The sequence below is a fragment of the Silurus meridionalis genome, chromosome 16 (genome assembly GCF_014805685.1).
Source record: "Silurus meridionalis isolate SWU-2019-XX chromosome 16, ASM1480568v1, whole genome shotgun sequence".
In the NCBI taxonomy this organism is placed as follows: Eukaryota; Metazoa; Chordata; class Actinopteri; order Siluriformes; family Siluridae; genus Silurus; species Silurus meridionalis.
Window position 1 is genome coordinate 817501 of NC_060899.1, and position 22149 is coordinate 839649.

Sequence of the window (22149 nt, forward strand, 5' to 3'; positions counted from 1 at the left end):
GTGCTGTTATACATTATATGAAGGTGAACCTGTTTAGGAAGGGGTTCAAGCAGAATCTGATTGTTGGAAGCAAAGACCCTTTAATTATCCAAAGAACCCTTAGAGAACCATTGAGAGTTTCTTGTCTATTTAAGGGTCTTTAGTTACATCTAATTACATTTATGCTGTTTGGCAGAAGCCCCTATCTAGAGCAACTTACAACTGAGCAGTTAGGGCCTTGCTCAGGGGCCCAGCAGTTGTCTCTTGGTGGTGCTGGGATTTGAACTTGTAACCTCCTGATCCAGAGTCTTACCCCTGAGCTCACCTCCCTAGTCATTAGCTTTGTAGAAGAGCTCTCCTGTGTGCTGGAATCTTATCTGGTGGCCTCTTTAAATACGAATTCCTTTGTATTTTTCAATAAATTCAGTAAAGTGGAGCGCAGTGTAAACACTAAATAAACTGGATTAATGATTTAGAATGAAACTCGTGTATTGTGTTGCCTAAATTAATTACATTTCCAGCATTTATTACAGTAAGAGTTTAGTGAAGGTGAAGAGAGTTTCTGACCGTAGGGGTGATGATTAGTGTCATCAGTGCCTTTACTCCACAAATGGACTGTGAGATGGAGGAGAAGGAAAGATTCTGGAGTGAGTTAGATGAAGTGGTGGAGAGTGAACCTAGAAATGAAAGCTTGGTGATTCTAATTCTTCTTCTTCTATTCTATGTAGGAGATGCAACCTGAAGAAGATTGGAGACTGTAAGGTGTTGGCGGGGGACAGTGTAGCTAGACAGCATCAGATGGTGGTCTGTAGGATGGTTTTGGAGGTGAAGAAGAGGAGGAGTGTGAGGACTGAAAGAAGAATAAGATGGTGGAAACTGAAGGAGGAAGACTGTTGTGTGAGGTTCAGGGAGGAGGTCAGACAGGGGCTCGGTGGTGGTGAAGAGGTGCTGGATGATTGGGGAACTACTGCAGGAGTGATGAGGGAGACAGTTAGAAAGGTTCTTGGTGTAACATCTGGAAATAGAAAGGATGACAAAGAGACATGGTGGAATGAGGAAGTACAGGAGAGCAGAAGGAGAAAGAAGTTGGAGAAACAGAATTGGGATCGACAGAGTGATGAGAAAAGTAGGCAGGAGAACAAGGAGATGCAGCAGCAGGTAAAGAGGGATGTGGTGAAAGACAAGGAAAAGGCATATGAGGAGCTGTAGGAGAAGTTGGACACTAAGGAAGGAGAAAAGGATTTGTAGCGATTGGCCAGGCAGAGGAACCGAGCTGGGAAGGATGTGCTGCAAGTTAGAGCAATAAAGGATGGAGATGGATATGTGTTGACTAGTGAGGAGAGTGTGTTGAGAAGGTGGAGGGAGTATTTTGAGCAGCTGATGAATGAGGAAAATGAGAGAGAGAGAAGGTTGGATGGTGTGGAGATGTGAAGCAGGAAGTGGATAGGATTAGTAAGGAGGAAGTGAGAGCAGAGATTAAGAGGATGAAGAGTGGAAAGTCGGTTGGACCAGATGACATACCGGTAGAAGCGATGGAGATGTTTAGAAGAGATGCAGTGGAGTTTTTAACCAAGTTGTTTAACAGAATTTTGAAAGGTGAGAAGATGCCTGAAGAATAAAGAAGGAGTGTGCTGGTACTGAACTTTAAGAATAAGGGAGATGACAGTGAGCAACAGTAGAGTAGAGAAGTATGTGAGGGTGGTGCAGGACATGTAGGAGGACAGTGTGACAGCAGTGAAGCGTGCAGTAGGAAAGACAGACTGGTTCAAAGTGGAGGTTGAACTGCATCAAGGATCGGCTCTGAGCCCTTTCCTGTTTGCAGTGGTGATGGACAGGTTGAAGACAGGAGGTGAAGCTGGAGGTAGCAGAGCTGAGGATGTTGAGATGTTCGTTGGGAGTGATGACGATGGACAGGATTAGAAAAGAGTTTATTAGATAGACAGCGCATGTAGGACGTTTTGGAGACAAGGTGAGGGAGGTGAGATTAAGATGGTTTGGACATGTGCAGAGGAGGAACATGGGGTATATCAGAAGTAGAATGCTGAGGATGGAGACACCGGGAAGGAGGAAAAGAGGAAGACCAAGGAGGAGGTTTATGGATGTGGTGAGGGAAGACATGCAGGTAGTTGGTGTGAAAGAGGCAGATGTAGAGGACAGGGGATATGGAGTAAGATGATCCACTGTGGCGCCCCTAATGGGAGAAGCCGAAAGAAGAAGAAGAGTGGAAAGTCGGTTGGACCAGATGACATACCGGTAGAAGCGATGGAGATGTTTAGAAGAGATGCAGTGGAGTTTTTAACCAAGTTGTTTAACAGAATTTTGAAAGGTGAGAAGATGCCTGAAGAATAAAGAAGGAGTGTGCTGGTACTGAACTTTAAGAATAAGGGAGATGACAGTGAGCAACAGTAGAGTAGAGAAGTATGTGAGGGTGGTGCAGGACATGTGGGAGGACAGTGTGACAGCAGTGAAGCGTGCAGTAGGAAAGACAGACTGGTTCAAAGTGGAGGTTGAACTGCATCAAGGATCGGCTCTGAGCCCTTTCCTGTTTGCAGTGGTGATGGACAGGTTGAAGACAGGAGGTGAAGCTGGAGGTAGCAGAGCTGAGGATGTTGAGATGTTCGTTGGGAGTGATGACGATGGACAGGATTAGAAAAGAGTTTATTAGATAGACAGCGCATGTAGGACGTTTTGGAGACAAGGTGAGGGAGGTGAGATTAAGATGGTTTGGACATGTGCAGAGGAGGAACATGGGGTATATCAGAAGTAGAATGCTGAGGATGGAGACACCGGGAAGGAGGAAAAGAGGAAGACCAAGGAGGAGGTTTATGGATGTGGTGAGGGAAGACATGCAGGTAGTTGGTGTGAAAGAGGCAGATGTAGAGGACAGGGGGATATGGAGTAAGATGATCCACTGTGGCGCCCCCTAATGGGAGAAGCCGAAAGAAGAAGAAGAATTTACAGCATTTGGCGGATGCCATTATCTAGAGCGACTTACAACTAAGCGCTGTACTAAAGGGCTGCGTTGGCAGTGGTTCTGGGATTTGAACTTGTTACCTTCCGATCCAGAGACCAGTGTTTCAAATACTGAGCTGCCTCCTCCTCACATTATAAGTGCATCATAACATGCTTACGGATGCTGGATGCTGGACATCCAGTAAAACAGGACCATACACTGTGAAAGATTCTCTATGGATGCAATACCACACTGCGCTCGAGACCAGGCTGGTGTGTGTCTGTGTTTGTGTGTGTGTGTGTGTGTGTGTGTGTGTGTGTGTGTTCATTATTTTAAAGGTTTTCCATCTCCTATTATTATAGAACCTTATCAGTGGATCCACAACACCACACACACTCACTTTTCACTTCCTGCTTTTGTCTCATTCTGGGTGGTGGAATTCTGTGGGCATCACGAAACGTTATTTCATCTCCGTTAACTTTTATCCCAAGGTCACTGAGGTCGTTCAGTTTACTCATGAGTAAAGGTCAGGAATTTATATTGTGTAAAAATAATATTCAGGTTTTATTTATTGAATTTAGATCAGCCTGATAAAGCTCCGCCCCCCAGCCTGTTTATTTGCATGTAACTCATCGTGTACGGCTGTTTTGTGTTATGATGTGAACTTTATCGAGCCTTTGTTTCCTGACTTTTGTTACGTAGCTATAAACGGCATAAACAAAAATAGCGTTTGTGTATGGCACGAGGAAATGTGGGCGGTTCTTTACACAGGGAATTTTAATGAAGCTGAAGGTGTAGAGATGCTCATTGATTATTATATGAACATGTATTTTTATCTCATTTTGCGTGTGTGTATATGTGTGTGTGTGTGTGTGTGTGTGTGTCTCTAGTCACTTTCAGGGAGGTTAGTGTGTGTTGTGCGGCGGGGGAGAACTGGGCTTCATCTCATGGACACTGCAACAACATGGTACCCATAAGGACAGAATCGGGTTCTACCTGCCGGTAATGTTTACCTGTATTTATCACATCACGTCCGTATAAAAGTCTTTACTTCTGACCACTCAAGAGTATGAGTGTGGTGTTGATTGCTGTGTCTTAGGTCTGTTGAGAGACAGTGCTGTTTAAGTTCCCTGAGAGAGAGTCGGTGTTCGTCTGGAATTAACATGGCGAGACGGGGACGTGACTGTGGAGGCGACGACGTGGATCTCTGTGACTCGTATTCGGTACGGTAACAGTACTCTGTTTATCTTACCTGTTGGAGGAATTTCTCTATTTACCCCTCCTACAGTTACAGTATTTATACCGTAAAAGTACTGTTACAGTAAGAGTATTAAGCAGGTGAGGGTACTGTTACAGTAAGAGTATTAAGCAGGTGAGGGTACTGTTACAGTGAGAGTATTAAGCAGGTGAGGGTACTGTTACAGTGAGAGTATTAAGCAGGTGAGGGCACTGTTACAGTGAGAATATTAAGCAGGTGAGAGTACTGTTACAGTGAGAGTATTTAGCAGGTGAGGGTACTGTTACAGTAAGAATATTAAGCAGGTGAGAGTACTGTTACAGTGAGAGTATTAAGCAGGTGAGGGTACTGTTATAGTGAGAGTATTAAGCAGGTGAGGGTACTGTTACAGTAAGAATATTAAGCAGGTGAGAGTACTGTTACAGTGAGAGTATTTAGCAGCTGAGGGTACTGTTACAGTGAGAGTATTTAGCAGGTGAGGGTACTGTTACAGTGAGAATATTAAGCAGGTGAGGGCACTATTACAGTGCGAGTATTTAGCAGGTGAGGGCACTGTTACAGTGAGAGTATTAAGCAGGTGAGAGTACTGTTACAGTGAGAGTATTAAGCAGGTGAGGGCACTGTTACAGTGAGAGCATTAAGCAGGTGAGAGTATTAGGCAGGTGAGAGTACTGTTACAGTGAGAGTATTAAGCAGGTGAGAGTATTAAGCAGGTGAGGGCAATGTTACAGTGAGAGTATTAAGCAGGTGAGAGTACTGTTACAGTGAGAGTATTAAGCAGGTGAGAGCACTGTTACAGTGAGAGTATTAAGCAGGTGAGGGCACTGTTACAGTGAGAGTATTAAGCAGGTGAGGGCACTGTTACAGTGAGAGTATTTAGCAGGTGAGGGCACTGTTACAGTGAGAGTATTAAGCAGGTGAGAGTACTGTTACAGTGAGAGTATTAAGCAGGTGAGAATATTAAGCAGGTGAGGGCAATGTTACAGTGAGAGTATTAAGAAGGTGAGAGTACTGTTACAGTGAGAGTATTAAGCAGGTGAGAGCACTGTTACAGTGAGAGTATTACAGGTGAGGGCACTGTTACAGTGAGAGTAAGCAGGTGAGGGCACTGTTACAGTGAGAGTATTAAGCAGGTGAGGGCACTGTTACAGTAAGAGTATTTAGCAGGTGAGGGCACTGTTACAGTGAGAGTATTAAGCAGGTGAGAGTACTGTTACAGTGAGAGTATTAAGCAGGTGAGGGCACTGTTACAGTGAGAGTATTAAGCAGGTGAGGGCACTGTTACAGTAAGAATATTAAGCAGGTGAGGGCACTGTTACAGTAAGAGTATTTAGCAGGTGAGGGCACTGTTACAGTGAGAGTATTAAGCAGGTGAGAGTACTGTTACAGTGAGAGTATTAAGCAGGTGAGAGTACTGTTACAGTGAGAGTATTAAGTAGTTGAGAGTATTAAGCAGGTGAGGGCACTGTTACAGTGAGAGTATTAAGCAGGTGAGAGTATTAAGCAGGTGAGAGTATTAAGCAGGTGAGGGCACTGTTACAGTGAGAGTATTAAGCAGGTGAGGGCACTGTTACAGTGAGAGTATTAAGCAGGTGAGAGTATTAAGCAGGTGAGAGTACTGTTACAGTGAGTATTAAGCAGGTGAGAGTATTAAGCAGGTGAGGGCACTGTTACAGTGAGAGTATTAAGCAGGTGAGAGTATTAAGCAGGTGAGGGTACTGTTACAGTGAGAGTATTATAAGAAAGTTAGTGCTGTTACAGTGAGTAGAGCGTCATGCTTTATCCTGCTCCAGCTTTATGAAACAGGATCCTGGATGGAGCATTGTGTTAATGTAGAGTCACGGTACTGTGAGAAGTGAATAAGTGGAATAACGGAGACTCTTTGGGCCACATCTCCACACTCGTGCATTCACAGTATTGTGATCTCCTTCGTGTGCTCACGCCGAGTCATGCTCATGCTCAGCTCAGTGAGGGAGTGGACATGGTAAAGCATCAGTCAGTCCACCGTGAGGACTCGTGCCAGATGCTTTCCGTCCTCGCCTCGACTCTTCCTCACTGTTTCCAAGAGACGCATGGCCAGATGATTCAGTTTTCAGTGACTCATGTTTCTCACGAGATGAATTAATCTCATTTCACACCGATGCCAAAAAAACGCAGCGATGAAAACAAGACAGCAATGAAGAGAAGGAGAACATTTATAATCCCCCGAAGAACGATGCTCATGAAACTGTTTAATAAGTACAAATATTCCAAATTATTTCAAATGTATTTAATTATAATAAATGTCATTAATTCAGCATACAAAAACAGAAACAATTATGCAGAGAAGGTTTCTGTTCGCTGTGACCTTGTGGGTGGAGTTATGGGCGGAGTTTTGGGTGGGGTTCCAGATTTGGTTAGCATTGTCACCTTTTCTTTTTTAATTCAACCAAATCCTCAGTGTTTTTTTTCTATTGAAGTATATATGTAATAATGAACTAATTAACTGGTAGTGGTATATTATAAATAATAAATAAATACACACTGAATTAACAGCGAGCAAATGTGAGTTACATTTTTGTGGGGGATTGTGGGTAATGTAGTGTTGTGTGTGTTCAGGAGTGCTGTAGGTGCTGTGCTCTGGGTCTGCGTCTGAGAGAACAGCGAGAGTCATGTGACCCTCCACCAGCTTTGGGTCAAACCTGTAGCCACGCCCTCCTTACCTGCTGTGAGAGGATTCACCCAGCCAATCAGAGCACAGTCAGGGAGAAGACACACCCCCGAGCCACCAGCCCACCCAGGAGAGGTATTTTATTTCACAAAATTTACATATATATCCAATTTTATTATTTATCTTTAGATATTTCTGTCTTTCAATTTACATTCTCTTCACTTTATCTATCTATCTATCTATCTATCTATCTATCTATCTATCTATCTATCTATCTGTCTATCTGTCTGTCTGTCTGTCTGTCTGTCTGTCTGTCTGTCTGTCTGTCTGTCTGTCTGTCTTTCTGTCTTTCTTTCTTTCTTTCTTTCTTTCTTTCTTTCTTTCTTTCTTTCTTTCTCATTATCTAACACTGGTTTCTGCTATAGATCTCTGTATTTAGATGTTCAGTGGTATATAAATAATGTTGTATCAGTGTCAGTGATCTGTGAAGCTCCGTCAGGTTTTTGTCTCTGATTTCTGATCCCATTCCAGTTCACTCACACTCGCACACTGGTGCATGGTAAAGTGTGTGTGTGTGTGTGTGTGTGTGTGTGTGTGTGTGTGTGTGTGATTATGAAAAAGGCATAGTGTTTACATTTGGTTTAAATTTTCCTCCTGGATCAGAACCATAATTACAGAATTAAAGAAGAATGATGGTCTGGTTCCTCTCAAGGTTTCTTCCTTTTGCATCTCAGGGAGTTTTTTTCTTCACCACAGTCTCCACCGACTTGTTCATCAGGGACAAACTTACACTTATAAAAAACTTATTTGTTTTTATCACCACATTATCAGTGTAAAGCTGCTCTGAGACAATGTTCATTATTAAACGCGCAAGTTGGGTGAAATGTACATAAAAACAGAATGTAATGATTTGCAAATCTCATAAACTCATATTTTATTCACAGTAGAACATAGAAAAATATCAAACGTGTAAACTGAGGAAATGTGCCATTTTATGGAAAAATAAGGATCATTTGAATTTGATGGCTGCAACACGTTTTGAAAAAGTTGGGACGGGACAACAAAAGTGTGGAAAAAGTGGGTTATTAAAATTAACCAGTTGCAGAAACATTAGTTTAAATAGAAGGATAGTAAGATGATTGGGTATAAACCACCATCCTCTCTGGGTGAAAGCTCATACTGAGGCAGAGTGGAAAACTGTTCAGTGGTCAGACGAATCGAAATTTGAATTTCTTTATGGAAACCATGGACACCACGTCCTCTGGACTAAAGAGGAGCGGGATCATCTGGCTTGTTCTCAGCTCTTGGTTAAAAAGCTGCATCTCTAATGGTATGATGGTGCATTAGTGCTTATACATCTGGAAAGACTCCATCCATGCTGAACGCTATATTCAGCAACAAATGCTTTCATCCAGAAAACGTCTTTTTCGGGGAAGGCCTGGTAGATTTCAGCAAGACAATGCTTACTGCATACTGCATCTATTACACCAGCGTGACTTCGTAGTAGAAGCGTCTGGGTGCTGAACTGACCCGTCTGCAGTCTAGACCTTTCACCTTTTAAAACAGTTTCAAACAATACAACATAAAACAAAAACACAACAAAGGAAACCCAGAACTGGTGGATACACTATACAACTTTGTCATCCTAATGGTTTCCAATAAACATTGTTCCATTATACCCTTACTGTTTCTAAAAGCATGACGCTGTAATGCTGTGTTTAGTGTCTGAAGGTCCTGAGCACCAGGCGTTCTCTCTGGAGGAGGTGGACGAGACGGAGAACATGGTGGAGGGTGTGGAGGATGTGGATGAGTGCCGTGTGTACGCCGGGCAGCTGTGTCATCATCAGTGTGTCAACACACAGGGATCGTACGTGTGTGTGTGTTTCCCTGGATTCGTCCTGCAGCCGGATGGGATTCAGTGTCTGCAGGAAGGTGAGGAAAGGAGCGGTGTGTGTGTGTGTGTGTGTGTGTGTGTGTGTGTGTGTGTGAATATTTATCTTCAGTTCATGCTTTATTTTGATTAGAGTTTTTCAACATACCAAAGCTTCCTGACACAGTACATCCATCTATCTATCTATCTATCTATCTATCTATCTATCTATCTATCTATCTATCTATCTATCTATCTATCTATCTATCTATCTATCTATCTATCTATCTTTTAAGAGTCAAGAAGCTTTTATTGTCATTTCAACCATATATAGCTGATGCAGTACACAGTGAAATGATACAATGTTCCTCCTGAACTCTGTCTGTCTGTCTGTCTGTCTGTCTGTCTGTCTGTCTGTCTGTCTGTCTGTCTGTCCGTCCGTCCGTCCAAAAGTTTGTGGACTTCTGAGCACAAGATTTCTATGTGCTTCTTTTTTAACATCCAATTCCACATTGAATCTCCACGTGCTGTTATAATGAGCTCTACTCCTCTGGGAGATGTTCCACTGGATTCTGTAGAGATTTATTCAGCTACAAGGGTGTGAGTGAAATCAGATAGTGATGTAGGTGAGAAGGTGAGGAGGTGAGGTGCAGTCAGAGTTCACATTCATCCCAAAGGTGTTCAGTAGAGTTGGATCCCTATAGCAGGAGATCTTTCACTGCAACCCATAGAAAGCAGATCTTTATGGAGCTGGATTTGTGCACAGGGACATTGTAATGCTGGAACTGGTTTGCATCCAGAGATGTCCTATACAATTTTGTGTACACATTTGTGTAACAGTTTGGAGAAGAACCACATCGTGGTGAAGAAGCCGAGTGTCCCAATACTTTTGATCATCATTAGATATTTCGAACATAAACCTGTGAAACCTTCTACAGTTTTTTCACACTCACTCACACAGTGATGGGAATAAAATCGGCTGGAGATTTCTGGGTGTTGGTGTTTCGTGCTTCTCCCTCGCTCGGCTCTGTGCGAATGTAAAAACGTGATGTGATGCCGAACTGCTTTTTCACAAGTGCTTTCCAAGAAAAACGATTGCTTCAGTTTTTTTGAAGAGCGTTCTGGCGAGACGTTGGTCTGCTCTGGACTTCACCGTTGCTTTGGCCCTGTGTGAAGAAATCGGCTCGGTGATGCAGCGGTGCTTTAACCGAACGAGTCTGAACAGGAAAGAGAGGAAAAAACACCTTCACAGGAAATTATAGAGAGGCTTCAAATACTGGAGCCATGCAGTAAAAACAAGCAGCTTTCTCCAGGTTTCACACACACACACACACACACACACACACACACACACACACACACACACACACAGAGTGTTTCTGCCTCATGCTCATGCTTTAAGGTAAAACTGGAGGGACTTTATTTGGAGCGACTCATCACAGTTTCCTCCAATAATAATAATAATAATGTTTTCGTTTGCATTATTATTGTAAGCGTGTGCCACGGCGTCCCTCAGCAGTCCTCTGGTCTTCTTGTTTTCGATGTTTTTGTAGAACCCTGCTACTCAGCAATGGGACACAGAAGACGTGGCTTCAGAAAGTAGAACCATAGCGTTTTATTATATTTGTATTTTAACCCAGTGCTCTTCTGGGCCAATGAAAGCGCTGTAAAGAGAACAAATGTTTCTGATGTTTTCAGTCTGTTACAGAAGAAAAATCCCCCAGCTCCATGAGCTCCATTAGCTCCATCAGCCCCACCAACTCCATCAGCTTCATTAGCTCCACCAGCTCCATCAGCTCCACCAACTCCACCAACTCCATCAGCTCCACCTACTCAGTTAGCTCCATCAGCTCTATCAGCTCCATCAGCTCCACCAGCTCCACCAGCTCCATCAGCTTCATCAGCTCCAACAGCTTCACCAACTCCACCAGTTCAGAGGAAGCAGGAACTCATGAAGGAACTCGTTTGATCATGAAGTCTGTCTTGTTTGACCTTCACAGGTGGAGAATTATTTAATCCATCTAAGTAGCCCATTGAATTCTCATTAATACTTCCATGTAGATCATCTTCAGTGTGAAGTGACGAGAACTCCATCAGGGCATTACAATGGTCCAGAGAGCAGAAGAGGACAGGATCTCTGGGATCTCAGGAGCATGTGGAGCTTGACAGAAAAAGAGTTCAAGCATGAGTCAGCGCTATTTGTTTATATTAGCACGTGGTAACAAAAAGTTTCGAGACTAGTTTTGTAACAGGCCAACAGATGGCAACACGAGGCTGCTCGCACAGTCACAGGGAGCACCTCTATAAGTCAGTGTACATCGCCGTGCAACCGGTGCTGTTCTGACCACGTGTGTTACCACGTCTGCTATTCAGTGGAGAAGATCATCTCCGAGTGCATCAACTGAGTGCATGCTCATCATCTTTTTCTACATTTGCTGCATTGTGCATCGAGAATTCGGCCCCAGGGGCCACACTCTCAATGTCAAGTTCTACTGCCAGGGTTAAGGCCTGTCTCAAAACGTTTTGATAAGCATGTCGTATCTCTTGGTCTTGCTAGGTGGTGGACTAGCCTACAGTGAGCGAGTAAACCAAGACATACAGGTCTCTTTGTATGAACGATTGATGAAAAGGACGTCGTCGTGGCGACCAAATTCTGGGTTGTGATTGGCCAGAAGGTTTTGAATAGTTCTGTGTAACTGCAGCTGTGAGAGTGGAGCAGGTTTATGAGTTGCTCGCTGTTGTACATGTTCAGGTAGAAGGTTTGTTAATGAAGCGTTTCTGTGTGCAGTGATGGAGGAAGAGGATGACAATCAGGATGAAGGCCAACTGGAAGCAGATGATGTCTTTAGTGTGATCCCCAAACCAGTGGAAACAACCACCATGACCTCCACAACGACCTCCACCACCACCAGCCCTCCACCTCCTGCTGTTCTAGATCCTTGTGAAGGTATCACCTGTACACCTTTATCACAGCACATCACTCCATCTTGTCCTCTATCAACTTTACACACCTTTCATTCAGCACTCTTTTACTGTAAACTCACAACCTTCTGGTTAGTTTTTTCCTTCTCTCTCTCTCTCTCTCTCTCTCTCTCTCTCTCTCTCTTTTATTCCTTTTTCTTTTCTCCTCTATCTCTCTCTCTCTGCCCTTACCTTTCTTTCTTTAATTATACTCTTTCTTTCTCTCTCTCTCTCTCTCTCTCTCTCTCTCCTTCTTTTCTCTCTCTGCCATTTCTGCCATGCCCTGATGTTAGACAGATGTTTTCTGAGGTTGAAGGTTGGGGGGGGGGGCTGGAACAGGAGCAGACTAGTGGCTGTAAATCACTCGTTTATCCTCTCAGCAGGATGGAGAAGTTCTTCCTGTAATAATCAATGCCATTCTGCAGGAAACGGGCGCTGTGCCCAGCGCTGCCACCCGTTGGAGGGTCAAGCTCACTGCTCCTGTTTCCCAGGGTTCTCTCTGATGCCTGATGGACGCTCGTGTGAAGGTACACACACACACACACACACACACACACACACACACACACACGCACACACACACACCATAGTGTACATTATTGTTTATTTATCTGTTCTGATTATTACAGTAATCTGTAGACATTTATTTACACAATAGTTAAAAACTGATCCAAATGAGTCGTTATTGTTCTTATTTATTTATTATTCTTATGTGAGGTTTAAAACATGTTTATACTTAATTATAAATTAATCTCGAGGAGGTATAAAGTAACATTTAGACACTATATAACTCTCTCTCTCTCTCTCTCTCTCTCTCTCTCTCTCTCTCTCTCTCTATATATATATATATATATATATATATATATATATATATATATGATAGATGTAATGACAGATGAATGAATAATCTGAATCTGAATGAACAGTAGAGGAAAAGGTGATTAGATGCAGTGAGTACGATGGTCATGGACAGCGCAATGGAGATCTTATATACAGTGTTTATGAAAAAGTTCTATAAATATGTGCAAAATGATATAGAGTGCAAAAAGAAGAGACTTTTATATACAGTATGTGCAACGGGTATAAAAATACAATATTGAGTTTTACAGTAAATATATAAAGTATATTATGGATATTATAATAAAAACACTTATTGAAACTAAAGACTGGAGATTTCTTTAGTATTTCAAAAACAGTATTTTATATTTACAAACCCGATTCCAATAAAGTTGGGACACTGTACAAATTGTGAATAAAAAAGAAATGCAATAATTTACAAATCTCATAAACTTAGATTTTATTCACAATAGAATATAGAAACATATCAAATGTTGAAAGTGAGACATTTTGAAATGTCCTGCCAAATACTGGCTCATTTTGGATTTCATGAGAGCTACACATTCCAAAAAAGTTGGGACAGGTAGCAATAAGAGGCCGGAAAAGTATAAGGAACAGCTGGAGGAGCAATTTGCAGATGGCAGTGTCTCTCAGAAGTAAAGATGGGGAGAGGATCACCAGTTCCCCAATGCTGCGGTGAGAAATAGTGGAGCAAAATCAGAAAGGAGTTTCTCGAGAAAAATTGCAAAGAGTTTGAAGTTCTTATTATCTACAGTGCATCATATCATCCAAAGATTCAGAGAATCTGAAACCCTGTGATCTTCAGGCCCTTAGACGCCACTGCATCACATACAGGAATGCTACTGTGATGGAAATCACAACATGGGCTCAGGAATACTTCCAGAAAACATTGTCGGTGAACACAATCCACCGTGCCATTCGCCATCGCCGACTAAAACTCTATAGGTCAAAAAAGAAGCCGTATCTAAACATGATCCAGAAGCTCAGGCGTTTTCTCTGGGCCACGGCTCATTTAAAATGCACTGTGGCAAAGTGGAAAACTGTTCTGTAATCAGACGAATCAAAATCTGAAGTTCTTTTTGGAAAAATGGGACGCCATGTCATCCGGACTAAAGAGGACAAGGACAACCCAAGTTGTTCTCAGCGCTCAGTTCAGAAGCCTGCATCTCTGATGGTATGAGTTGCATGAGTGGGTGTGGCATGGGCAGCTGCACATCTGGAAAGGCATCATCAATGCTGAAAGGTATATCCAAGTTCTAGAACAACATATGCTCCCATCCAGACGTCGTCTCTTTCAGGGAAGACCTTGCATTTTCCAACATGATAATGCCAGACAGCATACTGCATTAATTACAACATCATGGCTGTGTAGAAGAAGAATCCGGGTGCTGAAATGTCCAGTCTGCAGTCCAGATCTTTCACCCAGAGAAAACATTTGGCGCATCATAAAGAGGAAGATGATAGAAGAAAACCTGAGACAGTTGAGCAACTAGAAGCCTGTATTAGACAAGAATGGGACAACATTCCTATTCCTAAACTTGGGCAGCTTGTCTCCTCAGTCCCCAGATGTTTGCAGACTGTTATAAAGAGAAGAGAGGACGCCACACAGTGGAGACACGGCCTTGTCCCAACTATTTTCAGATGTGTTCATGCCATGAAATTTAATATCAACTTATTCTTCACTTAAAATGAGACATTTTCTCAGTTTAAACATTTGATATGTCGTCTATGTTGTATTCTGAATAAAATATTAAAATTTGAAACTTCCACATCATTCATTCTGTTTTTATTCACAATTTGTTCAGTGTCCCAACTTCTTTGGAAGTTTTCTTACATCCATCTTTCATACAACTGAACAGCTATGGGGTTAAGGGCCTTGCTCAGGGGCCCAGGACTGGCAGCTGTGCATGGCTGGGATTTGAGCTCACAACCTTCAGTTCTGAAGTCCAATGCTTTAACCACTAAACTATTATCAAATTCCAGTGATGTTTGCATGATCAGAATGGCTAATTTCCTACTAACTCTATTTTACTAAATTGTTTAATTTACAGAATAAATACATTTTATGTGTAAAAATATGTACAGCAGTTGATGTTTGAGTTTTATCTTTGGCTCACAGTGCCACCTAGTGGTCAGATATAGTAACAAACATTATTACTGTATGTTTGAGCTCCAGAGTTCAGCCTGTGTTTCACTCCACAGTTACCAGAAGTTCTAGTAAAAAACGTTTTCTTGTCGTTCTTGAAGATGTGAACGAGTGCACGCTGGGAGCTCACAGCTGCGGCTCAGGGTTTGACTGCATCAACACGGCCGGCTCGTTTAGCTGCAGGTCCAGACCCAGGTGTTTGGGAGGATTCGCTCCGGACTCGCGGGGCCATTGCGTGGGTACGACTTCCCACTTATAATCAGTTACAACTAGTTACAACCACTTATAACCACTTATAACCATTTACAACCACTTACAAGCAGTTACAACCAGTTATAACCAGTTACAACCACTTAGAAGTGCATGTCTGCAGACTGTTATAACCTGTCTGGGCTCTGTGCTAAAAGACTAATGATGCTAATGGCTTTAGTTTTGCATGGTGCAAGGAACGTGTGTGTGTGTGTGAGTGTGTGCGTGTGTGTGTGTGTGTGTGTGTGTGTGTGTGTGTGTGTGTGTGTGTGTGTGTGTGTAAATTCCACACACCAATACCTTTTAACATTAAATAAAAGAAAAAAAGTTGAACCAGGAAAGTTTGGTGTAATTTAGACATTTAAAGGGGTGTGGCCTAAAGTCTGGGGGTGAAGCCTGTGGTTTAAATGTGATTGTGGTTATAATTAACAGGAGGGAAAAACAATTAATTTATTAATTAGTAAACAAATGTTGTGGCAGAAACACATCTCTCTCTCTCTCTCTCTCTCTCTCTCTCTCTCTCTCTCTCTCTCTCTCTCTCTCTCTCTCTCTCTCTCTCTTTCTCTGTCCCTCCCTCACTCTCTTTCTCTCTCTCCCTCTCCCCCTCTCTCTCTATTTTTATGTAAACTGGAGGAATTAGCCCGCAGGGACAGGAACCGGGAGACGTGTCGAGACAGTGAGCCCCTGATCTCGTTCTGAAGAAATGAAATAAAAAAGCTAAAAGTGTGAGCGCAGGAAAAGCAGCTGGAGAATTAAGAATTAATATCCGGAGATTTTTCTCGTCCCGTCTGCAGGAGAAAATCCGTCCGATCAAATGCTGATCTTTTATATCACTGAGGTGATGATCAGGGTTTCATCTGAATGACGACTGTTCAGAGTTTTAATCAGTAGATCTTTAATAATAGATTGTAATGTACTGAAGCCGCGTCCACTGTGTTCATCATCAGAAATACACTCACCATCTTTAAATGTAACTGTAACCAGATAAAGAGTGTTACTCTGTGTGTGTGTGTGTGTGTGTGTGTGTGTGTGTGTGTGTGTGTGTGTGTGTGCAGACGTTGATGAGTGTAGGACCGTCTCACAGCCCTGCAGTCCCGGGTTTAACTGCATCAACACGGTCGGATCGTACACCTGCCAGCGCAAGATCATCCTGTGTGGCAGAGGCTATCACTCCAGTCCTGACGGCACCAGGTGTCTCGGTAATACACACCCAACACACACACACACACACACACACACACACACACACACTCTGAGAGCCTTCAGTGTGTATTACATAGCTGTGGTTTCCTGCTCTTACACACACACACACACACACACACACACACACACACACACACACACACACACCTGTATAAAAGTCCTGATAAAGCACACAATAAGCTCCTGCTCAGGATTAGAGGTTTTACAGAAAACAGGCCGTGCCCACCCTCTGTGGCTTCGAGTGGAAAAAAAACGAGCAACTAATCTGCATATTTATTAAATAAATAAGAATCTGTCACACTTTCATTTCATTGTGTGCAATAAATTCCTCAAATCTTATACAATATTATATTATAATATTATAGGTGTGTATGCAAAAGTGTAAATACATGTATTTATTAACCCACAATATATCATTAATTAATCCTAATTTACTCTTAATTTTCCCCAAATAACAAATAATTTATTATTAATTAAGTTTTAATTACCCCATAATTAAATCTGGGTTTATACTCTTAATTAATTCATATTTAGCTTCTAATTAACTCCTAATTATGACCAACGGCCAGTTAAAACCCTCTAAATACTATTAGATCTATTTTTCTAGAATCTTCCAGACTGGTATCTTCAGGATTAGCGTATCTGTGGGGAAACACCTCCAGGAGGAAACAAAATATCACTTTAATTATTAAAGATGAATAAATAAGTTGACCTGTAGAATCTTCTCATGCTGATGCTCTCCTGTCCATCATGTGCAGATGTTGACGAGTGTGAAAGCAGAGTGCATCGCTGTGGAGAAGGTCAGATCTGTCAGAACCTTCCTGGAACATACCGCTGTGACTGTCCTCCAGGCTATCAGTACGACTCGTACAGGAGGACATGCGTAGGTGAGACATGCTAGCATGCTGCAGGTGCACATGTAGCATCACGTGAAGAGCACACGTGAAAATTGGAGCTCAAATCTCAGATATGAACTCTTTATAGTTTTATTTAAAATATTCAAGGGATTTTTCAAATGGGAATCATTTTTATGGTGTAAAACAGCAAATGAAGCTGTTAGCATAGCATTTTATTCTGAACCGCTAAAATAAATCAGGTTCAACCCGAAATGAACCAGATCAAGTCTAAACTGAATCCTTCTGAACTGAATTAAGTCTAAATGGAATCGGGTTCAACAGACAGAGGTGTACAGATGTTCCTGAGCTACATGATTGTAATTCTACATGATTGTTCATGTTCTCTGATGTGTTCCTCAGGTGATGTTATGCTTGATGTGTGTGTTTACATTGTTATCAGGAGCAGAACCACAGGTTTTTCTTCGTTCTTATCTCAGGTGCTGATTCACACTGTTGTGGCTCAGCATCAGGCCTCGGCTTAGTGTTTAGACTAGCTAGAATAACTTCTCCTCCGTCTCTCTCTCTCTCTCTCTCTCTCTCTCTCTGTGTAGATGTGAACGAATGCTGGCGTTACTCGGGCAGACTGTGTGCTCAGACGTGTGAGAACACTCCAGGCTCGTATCACTGCTCCTGCACCCCGGGATTCACTTTATCCAGTGATGGCAAGAACTGTGAAGGTACAGGCTGATAAGGATGTGTTCCGGGATGTGTTCCGGGAAACCAGAAGAAAAAACACAGGCGTGATAAACACTCCTGCTGAGTCTAGTTCTTTTATTTTCCAAAGAGAAATGCGAATAATGAAATATCAGAATCTCTGATCGGACATCTTTACACTTTTAAAGAAAAAAGTGAGATCATCTCTTTTGAGTTCTCATGTTTTTTATTTATTTATTTATTTTTTAAAATCTCTTAACCAATCAGATCGCAGCCCAGGAGGCGAGCCAGGAGTCGTGGAATCGGATCATTTTACTGACTCGGATCTCGATCAGCAAAATGAATAAAGATTTATTTAAGGTTTTTCATTCATTTGAGAAGAATAAAGAAGCCAGATTTCCACAACAGATCTTCTAAAGAAAGGGAAAAAATTATAAGGATTTATTCATCATTTAACCAAGTAAATTGTTTATTTCGAATATGCTATATGAGCTAGGCTGTTGTCATGGTTACAGTGTAAAGCCAAGTTCACTAGCATGTGTTAGCAGGCGTCAGATAGAAATGCAATTTCTGCTCTAAATCTCTGACATGATGGATGATGGATTCTGTTGATCTAGAAACCTGCAACTCAGTTCGGAACACTTCCTGAGCGCGCTCGTGTGTGTGTGTGTGTGTGTGTGTGTGTTTGTGTGTGTGTGTGTGTGTGTATGTGTGATGCAGACGTGAACGAGTGTTTGAGCAGTCCGTGCAGTCACGAGTGTGTTAACATCTACGGCTCGTACCAGTGTTACTGCAGACAGGGCTACTACCTGCGCGAGGACACACACACCTGTGAAGGTAACACACACGCACACACACACACACGCACACACCACTATAACACCATGTATTCAAAAATATTAGAAATAAAATATTATAAACTGCATAAACTGTCAGGCTAAAATAAAGGGAGGGAATTCTTATTATTGATTATTATTATTATTATTATTATTATTATTATTATTATTATTGTATTTTTTTCACTATAAACATTATAACATGATTTTATTTATTACCCTTGTTTTTTTTTTTTTTTAAATAAAGAATAACTACATGTTTTGTTTAATGCTGTATAAATGACATTATCCTGATTTTGATGTTTTGTGCATGTTCTCTGTACAGATGTTGATGAATGCACTCAGAGCGTCGGTCATCTCTGTGCCTACAAGTGTGTTAACGTTCCCGGAAGCTACAACTGCGCTTGTCCTGAACACGGATACAGCATGGCTCCAAACCAGCGCTCCTGCCTCGGTCCCCGAACCCTTACACTCAATATAGCGCTGATTTTCTACTCACTCTGAACTCAATCAGGTCTAATCCGAACCACAATGAACTCAATCAGGTCTAATCTGAACCACAATGAACTCAATCAGGTCTAATCCGAACCACTCTGAACTCAATCAGGTCTAATCTGAACCACACTGAACTCAATCAGGTCTAATCTGAACCACTCTGAACTCAATCAGGTCTAATCCGACCCACTCTGAACTCAATCAGGTCTAATCTGAACCAGTCTGAACTCAATCAGGTCTAATCTGACCCATTTTGAACTCAATCAGGTCTAATCTGAACCACTCTGAACTCAATCAGGTCTAATCTGAACCACTCTGAACTCAATCAGGTCTAATCTGAACCACTCTGAACTCAACCAGGTCTAAACTGAACCACTCTGAACTCAATCAGGTCTAATCTGAACCACACTGAACTCAATCAGGTCTAATCTGAACCACTCTGAACTCAATCAGGTCTAATCTGAACCACTCTGAACTCAATCAGGTCTAATCTGAACCACACCGAACTCAATCAGGTCTAATCCGAACCACACCAAACTCAATCAGGTCTAATCTGACCCACACTGAACTGAATTAGGTCTAATCTGAACCACACTGAACTGAATCAGATTTAATCCGGACTACAACTAAACTGAATAAGTAATGATCTGAACCATACTGGTATTAATCAAGTCTAATCTGTACCACACCAAACTGAATCACGTCCAAACTAAACCATGTGGGACTGAATCCTATCTAAACTGAATCAGACCCATTTTAATGAGGTCTAAACTGATTTACGCTGACCTGAATCAGGCCTAAATTTAATCGGACTAAACTGAATCAGGTCTAAACAAAAACACAAATCTGGTCCAAACTGATTTAGACTGATCTGAATAAGGTTTAAAATGAATTAAACTAATCTGAATCAAGTATAAACTGATTTAAACTGATCTAAATTATGCCAAGTAATGAATTTACGTGTATTCACTTAATTCTGTTCTTTTTAAAATAAGTGGAACAAATAAAAGCATTAAGATTTGCTATTAATAATTTATTAATTTTCCTTTAAAATGTTAGATTTAAAATTGTTTAGATATACATTTCTGAATGTCATTGTGGATCTTTGGCCAGTTTCCAGTCTGATCTCAGTTCATGAGTCTGATGTTAAAGCTGCCATTGTCTCTGTGTGTCTCAGATGTAGACGAGTGTTCACTCGGAGCTCACAACTGCACATCAGAGGAAACCTGCTACAACATCCACGGTGGATTCCGCTGTCTGTCCTACAGCTGTCCGGCAAACTACCGCCGAGTCGCAGACATGTACGAAACACACACACACACACACACACACACACACACACACACACACACACACACACACACACACACACACACACGAGATGCTGGTCAGTGACTGTTACTAGCTGCTATAACCTGTAACTGTAAAGTCACAGCAGGAACTGTTATTCTTTAATAAATAAATAATTGTAGGTATGTTCCTCCTCACTCAGGCTCAGAGTCAGATCTAATCCGAGTCCCACTGAACTGAAGCAGGTATAAACAGAAGCTGCCTGAACTGAATCAGGCCTAAATAGAATCAAACTTAAATCTGGTCTAAACTGGAAAAAAAAAATGATCTGGATTTGGTCTAAATTGGATCACATTGGTCTGAATTAGGTCTAAACAGAAATAGACTAATCTAAATCTGATCTAAATTGAATCAGAATGATCTGACTCAGGTCTAATCTGAGTCACTAAGACTATAATAGAGTATTTTAGGTATTTTCATGATGTGTTCCGTCTGAGCAGCCGGTGTGAGCGAATCAGCTGCTTGAACTCTGTGGAGTGCCAGAACTCTCCGGTGAGGATCACGTACTACCAGCTGAGCTTCCAGACCAACATCATCGTCCCGGCGCTGATCTTCCGCATGGGTCCGTCTCCCGCCTACACCGGCGACAACGTCATCATCCGCATCGCCAGCGGCAATGAAGACGGATACTTCAGCCCCCGGAAGCTGAATGCATACACTGGCGCCATCTACCTGCAGCGCCAGCTCCCGCAGCCGCGTGACTTTCTGCTCGATGTGGAGATGAAGCTGTGGAGGCAGGGCACCTTCACCACCTTCCTTGCACGGATCTACATCTTCATCTCGGCTAACGCCGTCTAACGCTGGACACATGCGGCCTTCATGAATCTCACCTAAAACCTGCAATGAAATGTGTTGATTTTATTATTATTATTATTATTATTATTACTACGATGCGATTACAGTATGCAGTTTATGTGCCTACACAATGTTCACAATCACAAATTCACATCCCACAGCTGTAACGTTAAGTAGGCGAGGCCAATTGTTTTACAATAAAGACCAAAGAGGGCGGGGCTAAGAAAAATATTTCTGTGTACTTTGTAACTACTTTTAGCTAATGAGGAGCTTTTTATTGTTGAGAGTGATGATAGTATGTGATTGTCATGACACCTGTGCCTTTTTTTTTAAATCATCTTTGTAAATGTGTAACGATGGAACAACACAGCAATGGAGTTACTTCTGTGAAAAGGACAACAGCAGGGCTCCGAACCTTAACAACATAAAACCTGTTCAGTGTAGGGTTAATATTCCACATTACCTGAATTAGACTCATCTTAATGATGTCTAAACTGTATTTTGCTGAAATGAATCAGGCCTGAATGGAATCAGACTGTACTGAATCGGGTCTAAACAAGAACAGACTGATTTAAATCTGGTCTAAACTAATTTGGACCGATCTGAATTAGGTTTGAAATGAAACAAACTAAACTAAATCAAGTAAAAAACAAATCAGACTAATCTGGATTAGGTCTAAACTCATAAGGTGTTCCGCTTATACCACAACAATGGTTCAGGCAACAATTTTATTGATTAAAATTTACACATTATACTTTTTATCTGTTTATAGTTACATTTAATGTCCAAGAAAGCAGTAAGTTCCTGTTCTCACTTATGCTACAGCAGCTATAAACACTTCTGAATTGATATTGTAACAGAGAGCGCATTATAATAAACCTGCACTAATGTCAGAGCTGCTGTTCTACATGATTCACCAGCACCTTCTGACCAATCACAATCCAGGATTCATCAGCGTCTTCTGACCAATCACAATCCAGGATTCATCAGCGTCTTCTGACCAATCACAATCCAGGA

The 22149-nt window shown here is 41.8% G+C and overlaps 1 protein-coding gene across 3 annotated transcripts in view; it reads left to right on the forward strand.

The window, feature by feature from the left end:
- LOC124399249 (fibulin-2-like) overlaps nt 1-21363 on the forward strand; it is a 29703-nt gene extending 8340 nt beyond the window's left edge. The window contains exons 3-16 of one of the 3 annotated variants that reach the window (XM_046870070.1): nt 3823-3934; nt 4032-4155; nt 6768-6954; nt 8542-8751; nt 11478-11636; nt 12076-12177; nt 14756-14893; nt 15959-16102; nt 16865-16993; nt 17554-17679; nt 18377-18493; nt 18818-18946; nt 20165-20288; nt 20778-21363. In XM_046870070.1, coding sequence (XP_046726026.1) covers nt 3823-3934; nt 4032-4155; nt 6768-6954; nt 8542-8751; nt 11478-11636; nt 12076-12177; nt 14756-14893; nt 15959-16102; nt 16865-16993; nt 17554-17679; nt 18377-18493; nt 18818-18946; nt 20165-20288; nt 20778-21135 — 2159 coding nt within the window. In that variant the 3' untranslated portion in view covers nt 21136-21363. Of the gene's footprint in view, nt 1-3822; nt 3935-4031; nt 4156-6767; nt 6955-8541; nt 8752-11477; nt 11637-12075; nt 12178-14755; nt 14894-15958; nt 16103-16864; nt 16994-17553; nt 17680-18376; nt 18494-18817; nt 19007-20164; nt 20289-20777 lie in introns of those variants that run through there. The other 2 variants (XM_046870071.1, XM_046870072.1) reach the window with 2 other exon arrangements.
- The last annotated feature ends 786 nt before the right edge of the window (nt 21364-22149 follow it).